This window comes from Onychostoma macrolepis, chromosome 24 (genome assembly GCF_012432095.1).
Source record: "Onychostoma macrolepis isolate SWU-2019 chromosome 24, ASM1243209v1, whole genome shotgun sequence".
Lineage (NCBI taxonomy): Eukaryota > Metazoa > Chordata > Actinopteri > Cypriniformes > Cyprinidae > Onychostoma > Onychostoma macrolepis.
The window spans coordinates 26,014,305-26,038,945 of NC_081178.1; the positions used below are offsets into that span (position 1 = coordinate 26,014,305).

At 34.9% G+C, this 24,641-nt stretch overlaps 1 protein-coding gene across 3 annotated transcripts in view; it reads right to left on the reverse strand.

Moving 5' to 3' along the window:
* LOC131533372 (piezo-type mechanosensitive ion channel component 2) overlaps positions 1–24,641 on the reverse strand; it is a 143,233-nt gene that overhangs the window by 83,258 nt on the left and 35,334 nt on the right. For all 3 annotated transcript variants that reach the window (XM_058765676.1, XM_058765678.1, XM_058765677.1), the window contains one exon: positions 12,191–12,233. In XM_058765676.1, the coding sequence (XP_058621659.1) occupies positions 12,191–12,233 (43 nt within the window). The remainder of the gene's footprint in view (positions 1–12,190; positions 12,234–24,641) is intronic.

Here is a 24,641-nt window from a genome sequence, read left to right on the forward strand (position 1 = left end):
GAGTGTAATGATAATTCACGAACAAATGACTCTTATGAGCCGGTGAATCACAAACTCCACAAGCAAATGACTCGTTTATCGCTCTTTTAATGAATCGTTTGAATCAGTCTGACACATTCAAAGCAGCAGTTATTGAATCGAACTCAAAAAGTTTTTATAAATGTCAGTGTTTTCCGTCGTGAATTTAAGTAAGTTTGGTGTATGTAGGGGTTTATAAAAATAATATTACTGACTGATTCTTCATATGACAACAACATGCAGTTATGTGCCCAATATCCAGTCAAACAGCACAAAATGATGCTAAAATCGAGTAACTTACTTTTTATACACAATATTTTCAGGTACATTGTCTAATTTTATCCTGCCAGCGCCAACGACAACTATTAAAACTATTTATTATAATTATGTACTATCACGACTCCGAGCAACACAGAAGTGGTGTTTGTTTCCTGAATGAATCAGTATTTTGAACAAATCATTTGAATGAATGATTCAATGACTCACTCATAAAACTGTCACTTGCTGCCACCTGCTGGACTTTCGGTGTAACCTACAGAAAGATTCACTGGAAAATCCCCATCAATCAAAATATAATTAATATTTATTTATTATTTATTAAATATTTATAAAAATTGCCAGCTGGAAAATCTACTTTTGCCTTGTTGTTGATTGCCTAACACTGTAAATAAACGTTTGGGTAGACTCAGGGCAAAATCCCTGCTTTCAAAGCAAAACTTCCCTTTCTAGCCTCGATGCAATGGCTTTGAAGTGTGCGATATTTGCTTCATAAACCGTAATAAGTGGCAGACGTTATGGTTAACACACCGCGATTGGCTCACAGCGGAGATGCACTTTGTAATGACGTCTGCTGTATCTAAACAGTTTACAGTATTGCTCAGAGAGGCCTTTCATCTCGGCGAGCTCATAAAGAGAAAACCGTGAGCAGACGCAGCTGAAGACAAAGGAGGAGGGCCACAGATGGCACTGATTTGGGTAAAAGCAATGAATTATGGGAACCACTGAAGTGCACAAAGCAAACCTTCTACTTTCACTGCTGGACACTGAACGAGCAATTAAGCGATTGAATTAGATTCAAGAACAAACCGAGACGTTGATATGCATGGATTGGTGGTGAGGTTAGGGTTTTGTTTTAATGAGAGGAGGAATGTGGACTGACGCTGGCTGGCGTTTCACCAGGTGTCTCAGCAGGAGTCGGCGGATCCCACAGACCCAACCGGAGCCAAGTGCTAGACGTTACCTTCGCCTTCCCCGGGTGAGCGGCACGACTCCAATGCTTAAATACCAGTGAAATGGAGCAGAGATCAGCTGCTTCCAGAGCAGCCAGCGAGAAACGGTCCAAACAAACTCAAGCAAAGGAGCTTTTAGAAAACAAACCCAACAGAGCCGATTCCAGCCAACGCCTGCCGGGGTACGACATCTTTCTGATGCATTAGATACGGCAAATAGCGTGCACAAATACTGCTATAAAATTCAGCTGCAGCAAGTCATGGATTTCAAGGGACAGGGCTGCAAACTTTAGAAACAAAACTCTTTTGTTCACTGGATTATGAAAAAAATAAACTGCGTCATTAGCCAGAGCATTTTCTGTAAGCTTCAACGGTGCTGAGCCAGGAAATTATGGAAAAAAAAAAGACAAGACCGACAAGATAAAATGCCTTTGTTTGTGAACATTATCAATGCATAAGCAGTTTCAGAGGCAAAACTTAATGCCATTCAAATACATTCTAGAGAATTCTGTGATTTTAACGTTGTTGCAATAGTTTGGGGAGGAAGTTTTTGTGTTTCAGCATGAAAGTGACTCTTTAAACAAAGCAAAGTCCATAAATGTTTAACTGAGTCTGGTGTGAAAGAACTTGACTCTCCTGCAAAAAGCCCAGACCCGAACCCCAAAAAACACTTTTGTAAATCTAATGTAAATTTAAACCAATTACAACATATTTAAGAAGCAAAACAGTATAAAATATCAAACAAAAACTTTTTTTTTTTGACTATCTTTGATGTGAAACATCTTGAATATATTTATTTATTATTTATTTATTTATTTTAAAGGATTAGTTCACTTCCTAAATTTAAAAGTTTCTGAAAATTTACTCACCCCCATGTCATCCACGATGTGTTTGTCTTTATTTCTTCAGTCGCAAAGGTTTTTGATGATAACATTTCAGGATTTTTCTCCATATAGTGGACTTCTATGGGATCAAAGGGTTAAAGGTCCAAATTGCAGTGCAGCTTTAAAGGGCTCTACACGATCCCAGCCGAGGAATAACAGTCTTATCTAGCAAAACGATCTGTCATTTTCTAAAAATTAAATAAAATGTATATACTTTTTAACCACAAATGCTCATCTTTGCATATTAAGTGGTCGCACTGTTAGCTCTTCGTCTGTGTACTTCGGTTTTAAAAGGTATAGTGTAGGGTGAAAAATCTTTTCCTCTCCTCCAACTACAAAATCATTCCTCATCTTTGTTTTACCTTTTTCTTTAAAGGGTGTTTTTGAGTTTCTTTGCACGTTCGCTTTGTAAATACTGGGTCGGTGCTTCCACCTACGTCACACGTGCGTGTTTGCATAATGCATGAGGTCGAGCTAGTGCAAAATTTGTGGTTAAAAAGTATATAAATGTTATTTATTTTTTTTAGAAAAAAACAGATCGTTTTGCTAGATAAGAACCTTTTTCTTCGGCTGGGATCATGTAGAGCTCTTTGAAACTGCAGTTTGAACCTTCATCCAGTTGATCCCATGTAAGTCCACTATATGGAGAAAAATCCTGGAATGTTTTCCTCAAAAACATTAATTTCTCTGCGACTGAAAAAAGAAAGATGTGAACATCTTGGATGACATGGGGGTGAGTAAATTATCAGGAAATTTTCATTCTGGAAGTGAGCATAATTCAAACTACTATGGTCATAATTTAGGGTTCAGTTCACAAATGAAGTTTAAAAAGAATAACTATTGGTTTTAGTTTATATATTTTATGCAGTGTTCAGCTTTTCTTCTAGTTGCCAAGATTAATCATTAAACACCAAATAAATGGGTTCAGCTGACAATTTCACCTTTTTGACATAATTTTAATGGAAGGCCAAATGTTGTTTTCTTGATTAGGTTAACCCTTAAGTTTGAATATTTATTTGAATTTAAATCATAAAATTTATTGAAAACTACAACCATGTACCCAACAGCTGATGCATAATTAAATATACTCCTTGACAATAGGTCATCAGAGATCAACATGACACAATTTTTGTGGACATAAGTACAATTAAATATTTTCTTATTTACAAGGAAATTGTAAGTATTTACTCAGTATTTGCTCAATTTAAAAAGTGCTGTAATTTATGGGGCAGTTAAGGGAAGGCAACTGAAAAACAGGGTGCACAAAATCTACAGTGGGGCAAAAAAGTATTTAGTCAGCCACCAATTGTGCAAGTTCTCCCACTTAAAAAGATGAGAGGCCTGTAATTTTCATCATAGGTATACCTCAACTATGAGAGACAAAATGAGAAAAAAAAATCCAGAAAATCACATTGTAGGATTTTTAAAGAATTAATTGGTAAATTCCTCGGTAAAATAAGTATTTGGTCACCTACAAACAAGCAAGATTTCTGGCTCTCACAGACCTGTAACTTCTTCTTTAAGAGGCTCCTCTGTCCTCCACTCGTTACCTGTATTAATGGCATCTGTTTGAACTCGTTATCAGTATAAAAGACACCTGTCCACAACCTCAAACAGTCCAACTCCAAACTCCACCATGGCTAAGACCAAAGAGCTGTCAAAGGACACCAGAAACACAATTGTAGACCTGCACCAGGCTGGGAAGACTGAATCTGCAATAGGTAAGCAGCTTGGTGTGAAGAAATCAACTGTGGGAGCAATTATTAGAAAATGGAAGACATACAAGACCACTGATAATCTCCCTCGATCTGGGGCTCCACGCAAGATCTCACCCGTGGGGTCAAAATGATCACAAGAACTGTGAGCAAAAATCCCAGAACCACACGGGGACCTAGTGAATGACCTGCAGAGAGCTGGGACCAAAGTAACAAAGGCTACCATCAGTAACACACTGCGCCGCCAGGGACTCAAATCCTGCAGTGCCAGACGTGTCCCCTGCTTAAGCCAGTACATGTCCGGCCCGTCTGAAGTTTGCTAGAGAGCATTTGGATGATCCAGAAGAGGATTGGGAGGATGGCATATGGTCAGATGAATCCAAAATAGAACTTTTTGGTAAAAACTCAACTTGCCGTGTTTGGAGGAGAAAGAATGCTGAGTTGCATCTAAAGAACACCATACCTACTGTGAAGCATGGGGTGGAAACATCATGCTTTGGGGCTGTTTTTCTGCAAAGGGACCAGGACGACTGATCCGTGTAAACGAAAGAATGAATGGGGCCATGTATCGTGAGATTTTGAGTGAAAACCTCCTTCCATCAGCAAGGGCATTGAAGATGAAACGTGGCTGGGTCTTTCAGCATGACAATGATCCCAAACACACCGCCCGAACAGCGAAGGAGTGGCTTCAGAAGAAGCATTTCAAGGTCCTGGAGTGGCCTAGCCAGTCTCCAGATCTCAACCCCATCGAAAATCTTTGGAGGAAGTTGAAAGTCCGTGTTGCCCAGCGACAGCCCCAAAACATTACTGCTCTAGAGGAGATCTGCATGGAGGAATGGGCCAAAATACCAGCAACAGTGTGTGAAAACCTTGTGAAGACTTACAGAAAACGTTTGACCTCTGTCATTGCCAACAAAGGGTATATAACAAAGTATTGAGATGAAATTTTGTTATTGGCCATATACTTATTTTCCACCATAATTTGCAAATAAATTCTTTAAAAATCCTACAATGTGATTTTCTGGATTTTTTTTTCTCATTTTGTCTCTCATAGTTGAGGTATACCTATGATGAAAATTACAGGCCTCTCTCATCTTTTTAAGTGGGAGAACTTGCACAATTGGTGGCTGACTAAATACTTTTTTGCCCCACTGTATGTGTGTGATTATAGCATGCATTCTCTTAATATGTAAAATAAGACATTTCTTAAGAAATTGTTAGAAACAAATGTAATGATCAACAATGGACATGAAATGTACCCTAAAATATAGGGTATATATTTGTAGAAAGAAACATGTAGAAACATCCTTATATGTGTCTGCATTTTAAGCTTCATAATCTGTTTTGCAGAGACTGAAAAAACTATAAAAGATGGGGATCAGGAGCGTCATGACAGGTCTTCAGATCAAGAGATCTTCAGCATTGTGCTGAATTAAATACACTAAACTAAACACATTTCAAAGGTCCAGCAGGCCATCTGCTTGTTGAGTAATCCAATCTCATCTCTCAGTAAGATCCATAACGGGAGACGTCTGTCATCAGACTTACAAAAGCTTTCCAGCAGTGTGGGACGGCTATGTGCTACAACAAGGCCTTCTGTGATGCATGATGGGATACAGAACGGTTACAGTATACAGTATACAGCACTGAGGCTCCCAGTGAACTGAGTCACTTCAGAAAATCAAAAAAGGTCACACACACACACACACAGATGTAGATGTCAGGCTGAGATACAGTAGGTCCTTCTTATTGATTCTTCTTATTAAATAGAGAGAGAGAATTTAGAAGGTGAGTGAGAAATTAAACAGCATTTTCTCTCCATTAACATTGGATTTTATGTACTAGGAAACCAAAAGAAATTACTCATAAAAATGTCATTTGTAATGTGTCATTTGTTTGAGTTTTTGTCTCGACTCTGTACTTGAATTTCAAAGACTGTGATTTATCTTCTTAATTTCTCCAGATCTAGACCTCAGCTGAGCATTTTCTAGCTGCAAATGAAATAAGATTAATGTTTTTGCATATTGAAAGAAGCAATGTAATGGTTAAAGCCTGCAGACACTGATTTGTCTATTTCTCTAAGCAAATCACAGAACATATACAATGTTCATAATTCGTTTAATTTAAATATACATTACTGTGCAAAAGTTTAGGGTAAGGACCATTTTTAAAAGAAATTAATACTTTATTCAGTCTGGATGCATTAAATTGATCAAAAGTGATAAGATAATAATCAGAAATGTTTGTTGAGCAGCAAATCAGCATATTAGAATGATTTCTGAAGATCATGTGACACTGAAGACTGGAGTAATGATGCTGAAAATACAGCTGCGCATCACAGAAATAAATTACAGTTTAATAGATATTCACATAGAAAACAGCTATTTGAAATTGTAAAAATATTTCACAATTTTACTGTATATTTGATCAAATAAATGCAGCCTCGGTGAACAGAAGAGACTTCTTTTAAATCTACTTTTAACTATAGACTTTTATGTGTCAGGTTGCAGTTAACTGGTGTGAATTATTTCCGATCGACAGATCTCATTCATCAGAAGATATTTCTGAAAGTGCCTGTCTGAATCAAGACAATAATCTACAGCAGGACACCGCAAACGTTCAGCCAACAATACACCACTGCATAAGCTGTAGTTTAGAACGGAGCAGATCGGTTTGGGTGAAGATGACTGTTTTGTCCCATTTCAAACACAATGGAGGCACTGAGGCCGAATCACTGAACCTTTCTGTTTGCTGAGCGAGTCGACGAGAAGCCAAATCCACTGTGGACAGAACGGCTTGCAAAGGGCCAAAAGTGCAGTGGAAGCCATGAATCATAAGTACACTTCATTCTCCCCTGAGTCATGTGAGTTTGTTCCTATAAATGCCTTGTTGTTGGCCTATAAAGTGGAGCGGAGTCAGTCAACATGACCAATAAACCAGCCTCCTCCTCTGATAACCTGCTTCCAACTCGCTCGTCTTCCTCATAAACCTCACAACCACACCCTAATTATTAAATAACAATTAATTAAATACGGAAAATAGCAGTGAGCCCAGTGCATGCTGGGAGGGTCGCATCCAAAGACGCGTCAGGATTCTTCTGTCCAAGAGCAACACACAGCACAGTGGCACGATTCAGGCTTCGTGTGGCGACGCTCATAATGAAGCGCCTGTTTCGATCTCCCTTGTGTTTTAATGGGAGATTCAAGAAAAACACGTCTGATTTATGCCGTGCGAGTCCAATTTAAATAGAAAACACACAAAGGATTATTCTGACATTTCACAGCTCGTTGGCCCCATTAGTGACAAACTACCAGAGGAAGTTGTGCGGGAAGTGTGGTCAGATATGGTATATCAGAAAACGTCACACGAACAATAATCTATATTGGTAAATGATGGAGTAGATCAGACATATGGTTGTTGCAAGCATAATTTGTGAATGTTTCTCCACATACAGTAGACTAAACAAACCCTTGTCTGGGTTGGAAAAGATTCTTGTAAACTGGTGATTTAAAATCGAAGGAAACTGATAAAGTTTGGACAATACTCCACTCAGTTTAGTAGAAGAAATGAAATGTTGATATGATAAAGCAAACAAAGCTTGAGTGCACATGAATCTGATTAGAGCTCCACGTCTCTGAAATATTCCCGCTCCACATCACATTCCGTACGCTCGGAGTCAACGTGAGCCTTTACAGTAGCATGCTACCTGTCTTCATTCTTTATTTTCTCGAATATTCATTATGTTCTGACCTTGTATTGTATCAGAATTTTCTCTGAGAGCCCAATGGAAGAATTTCCTTTTGAATGATGCTTATCTGTGCAGAACCTGCAGTGATGATGATAGGGTGTTGTAGTTGGTTGCCAAGGTGTTGCTATGCAGTTTTAGCGTGTTACTATGCAGTTGCTAGGGTTTTGTGGATGGTTGCCAAGGTGTTGCTATGTAGTTTTATTTTGTTGCTATGCAGTTGCTAGGATGTTGTGACTGGTTGCCAAGGTGTTGCTATTCAGTTGCTAGGGTCTTGTGGATGGTTACCAAGGTGTTGCGAGTGTTTTGGTGTGTTGCTATGCAGTTGTTAGGGTGTTGTGGATGGTTGCCAAGGTGTTGCTATGCAGTTTTATTGTGTTGCTATGCAGTTGCTATGATGTTGTGAATGGAATACAAGGTGTTGCTATGCAGTTGCTAGGGTCTTGTGGATGGTTGCCAAGGTGTTGCTATGCAGTTGGTGTTGTGAGTGTTTTGGTGTGTTGCTATGTAGATGCTAGGGTGTTGTGGATGGTTGCCAAGGTGTTGCTATGCAGTTTATAAAGTATTCTAAAGTGTTAAGTGTTTTAGTGTGTTGCTCTGCATTTATTAGGATGTTGTGGATGGTTGCTAAGGAGTTGCTATGCAGTTGTTAAAATGTTCTAAAGTCTTGAGTGCTTTAGCGTGTTACTATGCAGTTGCTAGGGTGTTGTGGATGGTTGTCAAGGTGTTGCTATGCAGCTTCTAACGTGTTCTAAAATGTTAAGCATTTCAGTGTGTTGCTAAACAGTTGTTAGGGTGTTGTAGATAGTTGCTATACAGTTGTTAAATTGTTCTAAAGTGTTGAGTGTTTTAGTGTGCTACTATGCAGTTGATAGGGTGTTGTAGATGGTTGCTAAGGAGTTGCTATGCAGTTGTTAAAGTGTTCTAAAGTTTTGAGTGTTATAGTGAGTTGCTATGCAGTTGCTAAGGTGTTTTAATAGCTTTATTGTGTTGCTATATAGTTTCTAAGGTGTTGCAGAAGGCTGATAGGGTGTTGCTATGCAGTTGCTAAGGTGTTCTGAGTGATTTTAGCATGTTCCTGTTACATTTGCATTGGTGTCGTAATGCAGTACACACATTCATGTAGTCACAGCAGCTGCATAAGACATTATTATGTAATCTGGCTCGCAGCACATATGGTTTGTGCTAGACTTCCAGACACTGCTTTTCCTCTACAGTCAGGTAAATTACAGCTGTCTGTCACTAACATCACACAGATCACGACTAACATGCCTGTTTTAACCACTTCCAGCTGTTATGAGCAGACTCAGTGTTCAGATGCTCTTCTCCAAAGCGTTTCTGCCAACTGGACCAGTGAAACGCAAATGCTGGCCTTAAACACTAAATCACTAATGATGTAATTGTGAGACCTGCTGTTTGTAAATCTAGCCAAATATTCAACAGTCTGCCGGGTTACCACACATTAGCATGTGCACATGAATGTATGAGTGTTTCTTCAGCCATCAGCTATGCAAATCACTTAATATACTAAATTACCACAAAACACATTACCATTGAAATTAAATTAAATGAAAACACTGCTAACAATGCTGAACAGTTTATATGCTGTACATCATCACAGGAGAATTTATTTTTTTCATGAACTTTTCATGCATTTTTTTATTAATTTGTTTATTTTTATTTATTTATTTATTTGTTATTATTATTAATTAATTGTTTTTTTTTTTTACAATTTTGTATTGTGTTTGATACTGTTATGTTATGGAAGTAACTGATAAAACTAACATTTCAAATGTTTCTGGAAAAAAGACACAAAAACTAAAAAAAAAAGAAAAAAAGAATTGATTGATTTATTTGTTTGTTTGTTATTTTTGTATTTTATAGCTAGCACTTTATTTACCCCAAATAAACACAATTAAATAATATCTCACTTTTTGCATTATTTGACAAAATTACAGACATATACACAATATAAATATTTTGTTCACAAGTGTTTCTATCATTTTGGGTCTTAAACCCTCAAAGAGTTATTTTGGCATTTTATTTAGTACATATGCTGGTTGGACCGGCCTAGCTAGCATTTTATTTACCCTAAATACACAATTTAATATTACTTCTCACTTTTTGCATAATTTGACAAAATTACAGATTAATGCACAATAAAAATATTATATTTACATGTTTTTCTTCTTGATTTGTCTTAAGTCTTAAGCATGCTCTTAGCCAATATTGTTGTCTCCTAAATGAAAATGAATAATATATATATATATATATATATATATATATATATATATATATATATATATATATATATATATATATATATATGACCCTGGAGCACAAAACCAGTCTTAAGTAGCACAGGTATATTTGTAGCAATAGCCAAAAGTAAAAGGGTCAAAATAATAAATTTTTCTTTTATACCAAAAACTCATTAGGATATTAAGTAAAGAAACATAATTTTTGATTAGTAATATGCATTGCTAAGAACTTCATTTGGACAACTTTAAAGGTGATTTTCTCAATATTTTGATTTTTTGCACCCTCAGATTCCAGATTTTCAAATAGTTGTATCTCAGCCAAATATTGTCCGATCATAACAATCCATACATCAATGGAAAGATTATTTATTCAGCATCAGATGATGTATAAATCTCAATATTGAAAAATTGACACTTAAGACTGGTTTAGGGTCAGACACACACACACACACACACACACACACACACATATATATATATATATATATATATATATATATATATATATATATATATATATATATACATATACATTGAAATTAAATTATTGAAATTTTACTTTACTAATATTCATTGCTTAAAACAGAATGCTTGAGTCATAAGTAAAACAATAAAATCTATAAATAAGGCTTTTGAAAAGTAGCACAAACAAATGTCAACAAAACAGTTTTCCAAGTTTAATGTGACCTTTATATAATAAAAAGAGAAAGGAAATCTGTTTGTTTTAATTTAAATCAACCCCTGGGAACTGAAAGTGCTGATAGCTGAAGAAACACCTGAATGCATGAGAGACGGTAACCAAACGCTCTTTTCTTTCGCACAGTAGTTTGTTTATAGTCCATCGTCATTTTCTCTTTCTCGAGCGCAGCCGCTGCTGTCTGATTAGCACTGGTCAGCATCGGTCACCTGCTTCCCAGACGCCCACTGTTTCAACCAGAGGCCACAGAGTGACCGGAGCGGCCCACAGACACTGGACACTTACAAAGAACACTAACAAACATGATTAGAAAGATGAAACAGAAAAGAGGGACTTGTATGAATGATGCCACCCACAATGTCTAATGACTGAATCAATCACACAAGCTGAATTTAGGCTGGTGCCACAGTCCAGTGCCAACTAGTCAATGAGTCTGCACACAGATCACAACGCTTGCAGAGATAATTCATTTATTTATTTGAGAAACCATTTTGGCTATGAACTTTAACATTATATAAGATCAAACAGAAGAAAAAAAAAAAAACGTGAATGAAACAAAGTATCAACAAGTGAGTGTTTATAGTCATTGCCTTGTGAAAAAGAAGTGCACTTAACTGTACTGAATGTAGCGTACTTAAATATCTGCACTTAGTTAATGTAAATTGAATTAAATAAAAGGCCACTTAAAGACACGTATCACACGTAAGTACACTTTAAATACAAAAAGCACACTTTGTAATAATGTCAAATCAAAACTTTCACTTTAAGGTACATTTAAAACCATGTAAACACATGTAAAGTACTCACTTGTAATTTTAACTGTAGCATGTTATTTGATATTACATTTAAAGTTTATATATTTTAATTGTACTAAATTGCAAATTCACTACAAAAGTGTGACTACAAACATATTTAAATACAAGTTTCAGTAGAAATGACATTAAATTATATTTTAGTTTACTATAAATGCTCGTCAGTACATTCAGCAGTGCTTTAACCATATCTCAGTTATGAAATTACATACTCAAAAAAGCACTCTAAAATTCAGCTAATTGAATTTCATATAAATTTAAACAAATTTTCATTTAATTGCAAATAACACTCAACACTTTAATTGAGTGTGCACATAATTATATTTTATAATATAAAAGTATATTATTTTCATCTTTTTTAAAAGTATGCTAAAGTGTTCTTCTTTTTCACGAGGGACGAGTCAACATTTAGCCACTGGATTAATCTAACTAAACTAATCTTTACTAAACTGCTACTGTATGGCATTTCAGAGCTCCAAACCTTTGCAGAGATGCTGTATTTTGTCATTTTAGTTGATAAACTGCATCATTACAGTACATATTTCAACAAATACTGTGGTTGGAAGACAATACCAAGATACTGTTTTTCTCTTTTTATGAAAAATATTACCCAATATCTTTCATTGTTCTGTCATATAATATGTGAGGGGAAACAGATGGACCTGCCCTGATCGTGTTTTATCGTCTGTATTATTTTCAGAACCATTATTTTGTTATTCAGTTTCTTGCTGTGTCCAGGCCGCTCAAAGCCTCCAAAGAAAACAGCACACACTCTGCACATTCACACGGAGGAGTCCAGCTCTCTCATCTGAAGAAGAAAATCCCTTACCTTTCAAAGCCCAGCTGCCGTATCGATCTCTCCCATGAAGAACCTGAAAAACAACACGAGGAGGTGTTCAGAACAGCACAGAGATTATTCAGTCTGTAATCTGATGTAGAGGCTAAAGCTCAAGGCTGGTAATCAAAAGTCTGATTTAATAATTTTTTTAGTGTCTCAGCAATGGATGCTCTGCAGTGAATGGGTGCCGTCAGAATGAGAGTCTAAACAGCTGATAAAATAATCCACACCACTCCAGTCCATCAGTTAACATCTGGAGAAGACAAAAGCTGAGACAAAGGCTGGTAATCAAAAGTCTGCTGAAACATTATGAAGACATTTTTTTCATAAATTATTCAGCCCCATCTCATTAGTTTTCAAGGGAATTCAAACTGTCTGGGTATTTGCTAAAACATACAATATGAATATACTGGCAAAAACTAAAATGTAAAACTATTTATGTATGCACAGCTATATATGACGGTTTCCACAAAAATATTGTGCAGCACAACTGTTTTCAACATTGATAATAATCAGAAATGTTTCTTCAAATCAGCATATTAGAATGATTTCTGAAGATCATGTGACACTGAAGTGTGATGCTGAAAATTCAGCTGCGCATCACAGCAATTAAATAATTATTTTTGCATATATCCACGTACAAAACAACTATTTTAAATGGAAATTATTTTACTGTATATTTGATCAAATAAATGCAGCCTTGGTGAGCAGAAGAGACTTCTCACTAAATCTCACTAACCCCAAACTCCTGAACACTAATATAGCTGTAGATACAAGATCTAACAAGTGTGTGTGTGTGTGTGTGTGTGTTAAAAATGTATTTCATTAAACCATGCTTCAAGTGTGCTGTCCTGTAATACAGCGTAAGTCACCTCAGATAAAAGCAAATGACTTCTTATTTACAAAACACACGTGAAACGGCATTGTTTTGATATTATTCCGTCGTTCATTCGATCCAGAGCTGAGCAGAAATCATCAAATGTTGTACCTGGTGAGCGTGTGTTTCAGAAACCTCACTCACATCAGTGCAGAGATTAAACCCGTACGCTGTGAACCACAGATATCACCAGATCCTGCTCGTTTCACAGGCCCGATGCAGAACACTTACCAAAAAACATTTGGCAACATTTATTGTTTTCAAGTTTTTTGTCGGGCAGAAAACTCAAACAAAACACTATGTGATTCATAGCACACTGAATCTCTCCAGAGCGCCGCGCTTCAGTAAGAGTTTGTACGTCTGTTTACAGGGACACTTCCAGGTATTCAGAGCGGGGAATTCTGACTGAGTCTCTGCCAAGAGAAATACATGCCCTTCAGTTCATCCTCCAAGACTGAAGCAATTGTCCAAGAATTGACAAATTATTACTGATGTAATTAGGCTGCGGACTGCTTGGCAACTGAATCACATTGGCAAACTGGAAAATGAGCAAACCAGAAACACTATAAGAACAAAACAAAACGAAAAAAAGATTCAAACCTCCAAACCACTCCAAATATAACCGTTACGCTACGACATCACGTAACATCATTCCAAAATATGTTCGATTTCATACTAAAGGAATAGTTCAAAAACACAAAACATTGCTGAAATGTGTTCCTCCTCAGGCTATCTGAGATCAGGATGAGTTTGATTCTTCATCAGGTTTGTAGAAATGTGTCTCTGCATCAGTGTCTCAGCAATGGATGCTCTGCAGTGAATGGGTGCCGTCAGAATGAGAGTCCAAACAGCTGATAAAAACATCCACAGCACTCCAGTCCATCAGTTAACATCTGGAGAAGACAAAAGCTGAAACTAATCCAGAGTCCATAATCCATAATAACGCTTCCTGCAGTGAAAAAGTGCATCTCTTGTCGTCTCTCACATCAAAATACAGCCACATGTGTGTTTAGAGCGGTTTTGTCTTGTAAACGCTGCTTGATCTGCAGATTTCTCTCCTGATTCAGACCAGAACACTTTTTCACTTTTTTTTTGGTTAGTTTTTTACAAGCACGCAGCTTTTGTCTTCTCCAGATGTTAACTGATGGACTGGAGTGCTGTGGATTATTGTGATGTTTTTATCAGCTGTTTGGACTCTCATTATGACGGCACCCATTCACTGCAGAGCATCCGATAAATTTTAGAATTGTTTTTAAGACTTCATTCTACAAGGATGATTAAAACTGACACTTAAAGACATTTCAAGTGTTTTTTTTATTTTTTTATTATTAAATGTTGTCCTTATGTTTTTTTTCTATTCATCAAAGAAAAATATCTAAGTACAAAGTTTTACTTAGATAACAAAGTAAAAAAAAAAAAAAAAAAAATCATGCATAAGGACATGCATTTACTTAAATATGAAAAATAAATGTTACATTTTATACTAAAATGTGTATTAAGCATGTAAAAAAAACAATAAAAATGTTGATTCCAAAATGATAAACCATATGCATAAACATTAAATTTACAATGCTGAAAAAAACAACCAAAAAAAAAAAAGAGCGATCTTAGAGGTTTACTTGACATTTGTACGACATTAAATCACTGAATACCTGAATCTAAATCAGCCGTATAAGAAAGCATAGATAGATAATAACTGTATTTAAGCAGGCCATCACTTTCTTTTATCTGGTGAGTATCCAAATACTTTTGTTAAGCCCAATTACTAACAGACACCAGATGTTTGGTTTTTTTATTTTTTTTTATAGAGACGTTCACAAATATGTCTAGAGTTTAAGATCAAAGCTCATAAAGTTTCCTTGTTTGACATACAATGCTATATTTGGAAAAGATCTATCAAGTCAGACTGAGTTGTGATATCGAGAGTGATCAGAGAATGCAGATTTTGGCGTGCCGAATCATCACAGCTCATAAAACATTAAAACATTTCACATCTACAGTCTAGCGGTAGTTCTGGTTTCTGCTGTTGTCTCAGGTGGATCTCAAGGCCTTCATGATGACGCTCAGGAAACCCTTCAGGATGAGGCTGCTAAACAAAGAGTCTGATGATTTCATAATATTTCTTTGGGAAGACTGAAAACACTTGGAGATCACGCTGAACTCCTCGTGTTCGTTTCAGACGTCTGTGAACGTTCTCAAGCCAGCGGGGAAATAAAGCGGCGTCCACATGAAGGTGTGGAGCTTCTCTGCTTACGTGGATTCGGAGAGATTCGATTTAGATGTTTTCAGATGTGGCTGTCATTTTCACTCTCATTTGTTTTCACAATATCACCCGAGGAGAAGTCCAAGTCAAAACAAGCCTTCACAGAAATCCAGTGCTTTCTTATTGTTGAAACCCAGCCATCCATGTGGTTGTTCACAAAACAGTTTAGAAACCATTTATTTTATTTTATTTTATTTTATTTTATATTTTATATTTTATATTTTATTTTATATTATATTATATTATATTATATTATATTATATTTTATATTATATTATATTATATTATATTATATTATATTATATTATATTATATATTATATTATATTATATTATATTATATTATATTATATTATATTATATTATATATTATATTATATTATATATTATATTATATTATATTATATTTTATATTATATTATATTATATTATATTATATTATATTATATTATATTATATTATATTATATTATATTATATTATATTATATTATATTATATTATATTTTATATTATATTATATTTTATATTTTATATTATATTATATTATATTATATTATATTATATTATATTATATTATATTATATTATATTATATTATATTATATTATATTTTATATTTTATTTTATATTTTATATTTTATATTTTATTTTATTTTATTTTTAAGGAATGAAACCTATTTCCACCACATAATACAAAATAAAACAAGCAATTGTGCGATAAAGCTTAAAATAAGAACACTTGTATGAAACATTATCTCACTATGTGAGATATAAAATCATAGTGTTGACATATTATAAAGTAACAATTATGAGAAACATCTAAGCAATAATGAAAAGCTGCCATCAAAAGAAATAAAATCATTTATTATTAAACAAGGCAGAAACAAGCTTTCAAATAAAGGAGTACAACACTAACTCACAAAACACAACTATACACTTTGTCTTTCAAAGTTAATGCAAAGATTATTGGATTATGTTTTACAAGAAATTACTATTTCATTTTTTCTAATTCAAAAGGTTGTGTTAAATTCAATGTGTAACCTGCCAATTCTTTGTAATTATTTGTGAAATTAACTAGCAATTTCTGACTAAAGACTTATTTCAATGTGATTCCCACAACATTCTAATGTGTATTTATTGCATATTTTATCATTAATAATAATTGTAAAAATCCTGAATATATTATATTATACAGTATATATATACTACTGTTCAAAATTTTGGAGTTTATATTTTTTTATGTTTCTGAAAGTAGTCTCTTCTGCTCACCAAGGCTGCATTCATTTGATTAAAAATATAGTAAATATTGTGAAATATTATTAAAATTTAAACTAGCAGTTTTCTGTGTGAATATGTGTTAAGCTGTAATTTATTTCTGTGATGCGCAGCTGTATTTTCAGCATCATTACTGCAGTCTTCAGTGTCACATGATCTTCAGAAATCATTCTAATATGCTGATTTGCTGCTCAACAAACATTTCTGATTATTATCAATGTTGAAAACAGTTGTGCTGCTCAATATTTTTGTGGAAACCGTGATGCATTTTATTTTTCAGGATTCACAGATGAATAGAAAGTTCAAAAGAACAGCATTTATTTGAAATAGAATATTTTGTAACATTGTAATTGTCTTTACTGTAATTTTTGATCAATCCAGTGCATCCCTGCAGAATAAAAGTGTCAATTTATTTAAGGAATTGTTTTGAAGTGGATGTCAGTGACCTTGAGGAAACCGAGCGTCGTCACATCGAGCGTGTTGTATTTTTAGAGAGCAGGGAGATCCGCGTCCTGAGGAAGCCGATCTTTATCTGCCACAAAAATATTAAGACAAACAGAGCGGAGCGCGCAGGCGTTTGTTCTTACTGCTGGCAATCGTACAGTACACGGTGACAGATGAAGAGGCTGGCAGTGCTGGAGCTCATACAAACACGAACAATGCCTTATTAATTCACTCAGCAGAAGGTGGAAATAAAGCATGCGATTGTGTAACTGCATTCATGTCAATAATGAGAATTAGAGAAGCGTTTGATTGGATCAGAAATACTTCAAATGCAAGCAAACAATGCTATCGTGTGTGAAACTGAAACATTTAGCACATTATCGTCTCTCACACAGCAGCCGTTTGACTCTATAAACCAGAGCCGCCGCTGATCAAGAGCTTTCGTCTCCAGCTTCAACGAGCGCTTGTTTCTCTGTTCCAGCACCTCTTTACTGCCTCAGATTTATTAGGAGAGAGATGTCATTTTTGGCACAGGCCGAGTTTACCGCATCGCACAGAAATGCAGTGTAAACACGTAATGAGACGCTAGAGCGGCTGATAAACAGAGGAATGCTCCTTCTGCTGCGTTCAGTCAAGTCTGAAACACGCACAGTGGCACAAAACACTGTTTTGACGATTAATCTTAAGCCACACTTCAAAATATACAGCAATTGTTTTTTTTTTGTTTTTTAAGCAGAAGATGGAAATTGGCCAAAATAACAAACGTTTTTATTTGTTGTGATTGAAAATCAGGGTTATTCCACCAAATGAAGAATTTATTTGCAGAAACGATAACTCAGTTTTTTTTAAACATTTATAAAAAAAAAAAATCATGTTCTTATTGTGTTAGCTAGCTGTATTTTTTTAGTTATTTTTACTTAATCAAAATATCCCAACTGCAGATTGATTGATATTATCGAAATGCACAATTAAAAAAAAAAAAAAACATGATTTTTGAAAATTGTTAAGAACGGAGTTATCTGTTTTTGCAAATGAACTCTTCAAATATTGATTTCTTAACTCTTCTGAGGATAAAAGATTGGTATAGTGTTGTCTAAAAATTAATATAAGCATTTTATTTTGACCAATTGTCATTTCCTTCTCTAAATGACAAATTTGTATTTAAAATTTGGAGGAAGTGTCATCAGAATTAAACAAAAAATTATGTTTTACTCAAACACATAACTATAAATCATAAATTTCAAAGTGGTCTCTTTTTTCTTTTCTTTTTTTCATAGCTGTATGAACATGCATTATATAAGAGCTTAAATTCCACGACATTCTATTCTATTTCCAAAACAGAGTAAAAATTGTGCTATAATGCTTAAAATAAAAATATCATCACAATTTGAGTGAAATAAATTCACTTTGTGAGATATAACGGTGACATTAATACACTCTGTGAAATTCAGTATCAAAATAATGAGAAATAGATATGCAATTCTGAATAATACAGTCGCCATCACAAGAAATAAAACCATAATTGCCTTTTTATTAATGCAGAAACAACCTTTCATTACCATGAACCACAACAGTAATTTATACTGACTGCAATTTGTTTATCATTAACTAACAATTATATATGTATATTAATGTATTATTATATTACATTAGTATTATATTATATTAGAAATAAAAAAAAAATGTAGCACAAACATCATTTTTAAAGCAAAATTTTACAAAAAGTCATTTGACATGTTTAAAATGATTGACTTTGCAAATTCATTTTTTGTTAAAATTTAAAACAAAAAGTATTTGACTCAAAAATGCAACTAATTTATATTGATTGCATATTTTAATTATTAAATAAACATTATATATATATATATATATATATATTATTATAAGTAAGAAATACAGCACAAACACAACACTTTTAAAGCAAAATATTGTACAAAAATGCATTTGTCAAGTTTAAAATGACTGATTACGCACATTAATTTAAAGTTAAAAGTGAATATTTGGCACTTTCTGGTTGTCAAATATTAGTGGAGCATTTTTATTTTATAAACTAAAACCATCCAGCCACTAAAATCACTTTTAGGAACATTTGATTAAACATAATTGAAAAAAATGCTTTGCTAATGACACTTTGTGCAATTAAATGTAAATATTGTATGCGATTTAAAAAGACCCCGTATACTTTTTGGCCACTTCTTGCAGAAATGCACGCAAAACTGTACGGTGCTCATCTGTTTTCCAGCATTTTGAAAGCTACATACGGATTACAGCTGAATCATAGGAATTGTTTGAGTTTTGCATGTGCATCTAATGCACACAATATGAACACCAGGTGTTTCCAAACGTGCAGCCGCTTCCTTTCTGACGGGAACACATTCAGCCTCAAGCAGCTGCTGCTGTTTCACAGTCAGTTCTTACACATCAAACAGCACAGGCGATGAGGGCTGGCGGAGGAAGAGCTGGTCTCAGGTCAGGCGTTACTAAACAATGCATGTCTGAAGGGTATAGTTCATACGGACGCAAACGCACGACCTCGGCTGACCCATATCAAAACAACGGAAAGGTGCTGAATGCTGACTGATCAGATAAACGCATGAACGCTTCCTGAAGTATAGATGTCATATATCAACGTCCTACATTTTTCACTCACTAATACACCGTAGAAGAAAGAGTTCGTGCTAAATGTCATTTTTCTGTGGAACTCAAAAGAAGCATTCAGATTCAGTAAAAAATTAAATTGTGATTTTTTTATCCCACAATGCTGACATTTGCCTTGTAATTAAGAGTTTTTATTTCAAAATTCTGACTTAAGAATTGCAAGAAAAAAAGTCTGAATTGTGAGATTATTTTTATTAACATAATTATTATTATTATTATTTTTTCATGGCAGAAAATAAATAGAATTGCAAGATAGACTTTCGTCTTTATGTTATATTTTTTATTCAACCCATTGAATAAAACGTAAAGTTTCATCTTAATTCTATTCTGGTGACATACAGAGCCAAAATTATGAAAATTGTGTCTTTGTCCAAATATATATTCTTGTATATGAACCACAAATCAACTTCTTCTGCAATGCAAGACTATAAGACAATTAAAGTCATAAATTTTGCCTCAGGTTACTTCTCAGAAAGAGAGTATCAAACAAACATGTGGAAAGAATACTGAACTTTAAATCATGAAGAACATGTAAGAAATACAGAGAGAAGAATCAAATAATTTGCCTGCAAGAGCCAAAATGGCTTTCTGAAATACAACAAATATGGTTAGGTTTGTTAATAATAATGTCAATAATGACAATGCATGACGTTAGAAGCCTTCATGCAAGAAACGTTTGACTAGTAGCTGGTTCTCATTACAGGGCTGTTATGAAATATTACTGTAATGCTCTTCTCATGTGCATTTTTCTCTAACTCTTGCCACAAGAAGTCTAAGTCTGACTTAATATCTGCTTGATATGAAACAGTTTTGTGGTCATATTTATAAACAGATGAAACTATAAAATGCCAAATTCTGTGGCTCGATCTAAAACTATGATTATGGCTTTGGATAAAAGCATCTGTTAAATAAATATCTGTGTGATTAATTTCAGATGTAATGATTTTTAATGCGAGCAGAGTTTGTCACACGCTGCTTAAAATATCAGTTTAAGGTAATGCAAATAAAACATTAAATATAAATGAGGTTTTACAATCCTGGACTGTTGCCAATCAATGATATTTTAGTATCGTTAGAGATTTTTTGTTAAAGTTTAAGTCATTTTGTTGTATGCTTTTGTCATTTTTAGTTTTTTTTTTTTTTATGTGTATGTCTGTATAGTTTTTATTTCAGTTTTAGTTAATATCTAAACTGAAAAAAAAAAGAAATGTTGCTGAATATTTAACTTTATGTCTGTTAATGTTTATTTCATCTAACTTTTTATTATATTTATTTATAATAACCCTGCTGCCAATATAATGCTATTAACCACCAAATCACATTGCTGTTATAAAATACAATGTTCATATCAGAAATGTATAGAGAATAATACTGAGAGAAAATATGCATCCTTTAGTACTTAATCAATTAGAAAAATTATCAAAATAAAATTTTACATAATTAAAAAATAATTTAAGATATACACTAAAATGTACAACAATTAGTAAACAAAATGATATACTATGCCTACAGTAAGATGGAAATTATCTACAAAACAGAGTCAGAACAAACATATTACAAACACTGTAATAAATGAAAGGAAGCAATGAAAAGTGAGTGTGTGAAGCGGGTTTGTTCACAGAGGCCCAGCGCTCACGACCCGCCAAAGAAACACATTTAGGGCACTTACTAAACGTCTAAAGACGTGCATGCTATAGTTTTAAGCTGGCTCTGTCCTTCTCTTACAGAACTCGAGATCAGTTTTTAGTCTCTTGAATGCTTAGTCATTGCTCTGCATGTCTGATAAAAGTTTTTATATCAAATGGTTGGGTAATGATATGTTTTCAGGGGCCTATGAGAGCGTGTGCAGGGTTTGCGTAATGCATGGCGTAAGCGTGTGCTGGTGTTCAGAGCCAAACACTAATGCAGTCAGAGGCTCGGTCTCAGATCTCCTTCAGATGCCTGCTGTTGTTTTTGGCTCCTTTTAGCCTTGAGCCTTGAGGGTTGGCTTGCATTAACATGTGTGCGCACCCATAAGAAAAGCCATTACATTCATCTGACCCCAAATCATAAAAACCTGCACTTTTTTGTATGCATCAAGGATGTATTAAATAGTTTAAAAGTATCAGTAAAGACATTTATAATGTTACAAAAGATTTCAAACAAATGTTTTTCTTTTGAACTTTCCAAAAAATAAAACTTCAAAAAATTTCAAAATTTTCCTCTCAATCCTGACGTTATAATTCTCGACGGTGAGAAAAAAGTGCAAAGAATCGTGAAATTGTAAGACATAAACAAAGAATTGCCAAAAATAAAAGCTGAATTATTAATATGCACAATTGCAAGATATAAACAATAGTGAGATATAAATGCTGAATTGCGAGATGTAAGCAAAGAAGATATGAACAAAAGAATTGTGACAAATAAATGCAGAAGTGTGAGATATTAAACAATTGCGAGACATAAACGCTGAATTGTGAAATACTAACAAAGAATTGCGACAAATAAACGCTGAATTCAGAGATATAGACAACTGCGAGATATAAACAAAGAATTGTTGAGATATAAACTGCGAGAAAAAGGCTGAATTGTGAGAACTGCCAAAAAGAAAGTCAGAATTATTAATTTCTATATCATATTTCTAACATTTTCATCAGAATTGTGAGATAAAAGTTACAATTAACAGTTTTATTTATTTATTTTTTTTTTTTATTCCGTGTCAGAAACAAGCTTCCATAAAAAAATAAAATAAAATAAAAAATTGTTATAAGATTTCGAAATATTACTGTATTTTTGATCAAATAAATGCAGCCTCGGTGAGCAGACGAGGCTAAAAACGTTTACAAACCCCAAACCTCTGAACGTATTTGTGAATACAGAGATGTAGAGTGAACACAAACCTTAAAATTAACAATGTATGAAAAAGCCACATATGTTTAACTTACAGATTCTCTTGATTTAAAAGTGAAGGGTGTAGTTTAATTGTCCGGACAGCATAAGCCCAAGAATTTGTAAGAGTATTTAAAGAAACGCTAGCAAATCAAGAGCCCTTTCTATCATGATTGTATGCTTGCAAAGACACAAGAAAGAGCAGCGGCCGTCCTGTTGGAGAGCTCTTCTGTCATGTCTGGCTCCTTCACTCTTCATAGTAAGTTTATCTCCATCTTGAAGGCAGATGTTGTGGCTTTTACGCTTGGAGAAAGTGGCTCTGGTTGTGTGCAGGTCTGGTTGGGCCGAGGGCCCAGGTTCTGTGCGAGCGTTAGTGTCGGGGAAACATGATCCAGCCATGCGTTTGACCTCGAGGCACCTCCGTCCGGCTCGGCAGCTCAAGCAATCGCATCTAACTGTCTGTGCCAACTCTGTGATTTACACAAATCAAACTAGCCTATCCTCAAACTTTCAACCATACGTACACTTTTACTGGGTTCACATTTTAGTGGCTTAAGTGGCTAATGGATTTTGTGAGCGAAGAACAATTCAGTCCTCGATCTGAAGCGAATGATGATGTGTTAACGACACTGAACGCTCTGCTTGCAACTAGAGTTATTATACTTAACTGAAACTAAACCATTAACTTGCATTAAAAAACTTGCCAGCCACCGCCAGCGTTTTTGCTGACTTTCACTAAAGTGTCATGGCCCCCAGAATATTTTGTTGCATGAATATCTGAACATGCATCAACACATCAAAATAAAGATCAGACCCTCTACTTTCAAACAAAAAAAAATATTGGTTCTGCCAATTTTTTTTTTTATTCTAGCTTCAAGCATTGTTTTTTTTAACAATACTTGAATAGGTTTATAAAAAAAGCAACATTTTGAGCAAAAAGCTGAGAAAATCGCATTTTTATTAAATACTACATCTGGATCATATTCAGTAATATTATCAAAGAAAAAGATGTAGTAGATGGCTTCCATCAGTATCCCAAAGCTTGCACAGAACACTTTCTGGATCCATATTTCACGCTGTAGTTTTCATTTATTTGCGGTTAGTGTTGATGATCGCATTATTTTTCATATGCATGTGTTTACATATGAGATCGCTCGTTTCTGCGTCTTCCTCGCCTGTGTTTTTGATCGGCACTTTCTAGACTCATTTAGGAGATGCGTAATAGCGCCCCCTAGTGTATAACAGGGAAACCACAGGAAATTCTGCATTTGGCAGAGAAAGAATTAATAAAAAAATCATTTTTAAATAAACTTAAACTGAAATAAAATATTTATAACTTATTTTAGTTAGTAGCTAATTCTTTTTTTTTTTTTTTTACAAAAGATTTATTTGATCCGCAAAGGAGTCATAAGGGATAACATCTCCTTCTCTGTGGACGGCGAGGAAATCCCACGTTTGAGAGACCAACCAGTAAGAAGCCCAAAACGCCACGTCCCAAGTGCAGACTGGAAGTAAGTGGAAAGCAACACATGCAGTTCACCAGGCCATAACCCGCCCGAAACACCAAGAGGTCGTCGGAATGGTGCAACATGGCAGGGCAGGCTTTGGCTTGGGAACCTCACCAAAGATGTGGTCAGAGGCTTCAAAGATAGAGAGGAAAAATCGGACTATCTCTGAAGGCACGAGGGATGAAGAGGAGAGCTATAAGATCAAAGCTGTGAGCCAAGGCCAACGAGGGAGATGGACGACGTGGAGGCTGTGAGCGATAGGGTCCTGACTTGGGCTGATTTGTGGAGGATGCCTCAAGCAAGGCTGAGCTTCCTAATTAGGGCTACGTATGACACTCTCCCAAGCCCACAACATTTGAAACTATGGTACGGTGCAGAGGAGAGCTGCCAGCTTTGTGGACATCAGAACCCCAGTTCAGCTGCAAAACGGCACTGACTCAAGGTCGCTATGGATGGCGCCACGATCGGGTCCTGCGTAAGTTAGCTGAAGTCATCGAGGCACGCAGACTGGAAGTAAACAGGGCCAGCCACTAAGCAGTGGTCCCTACCG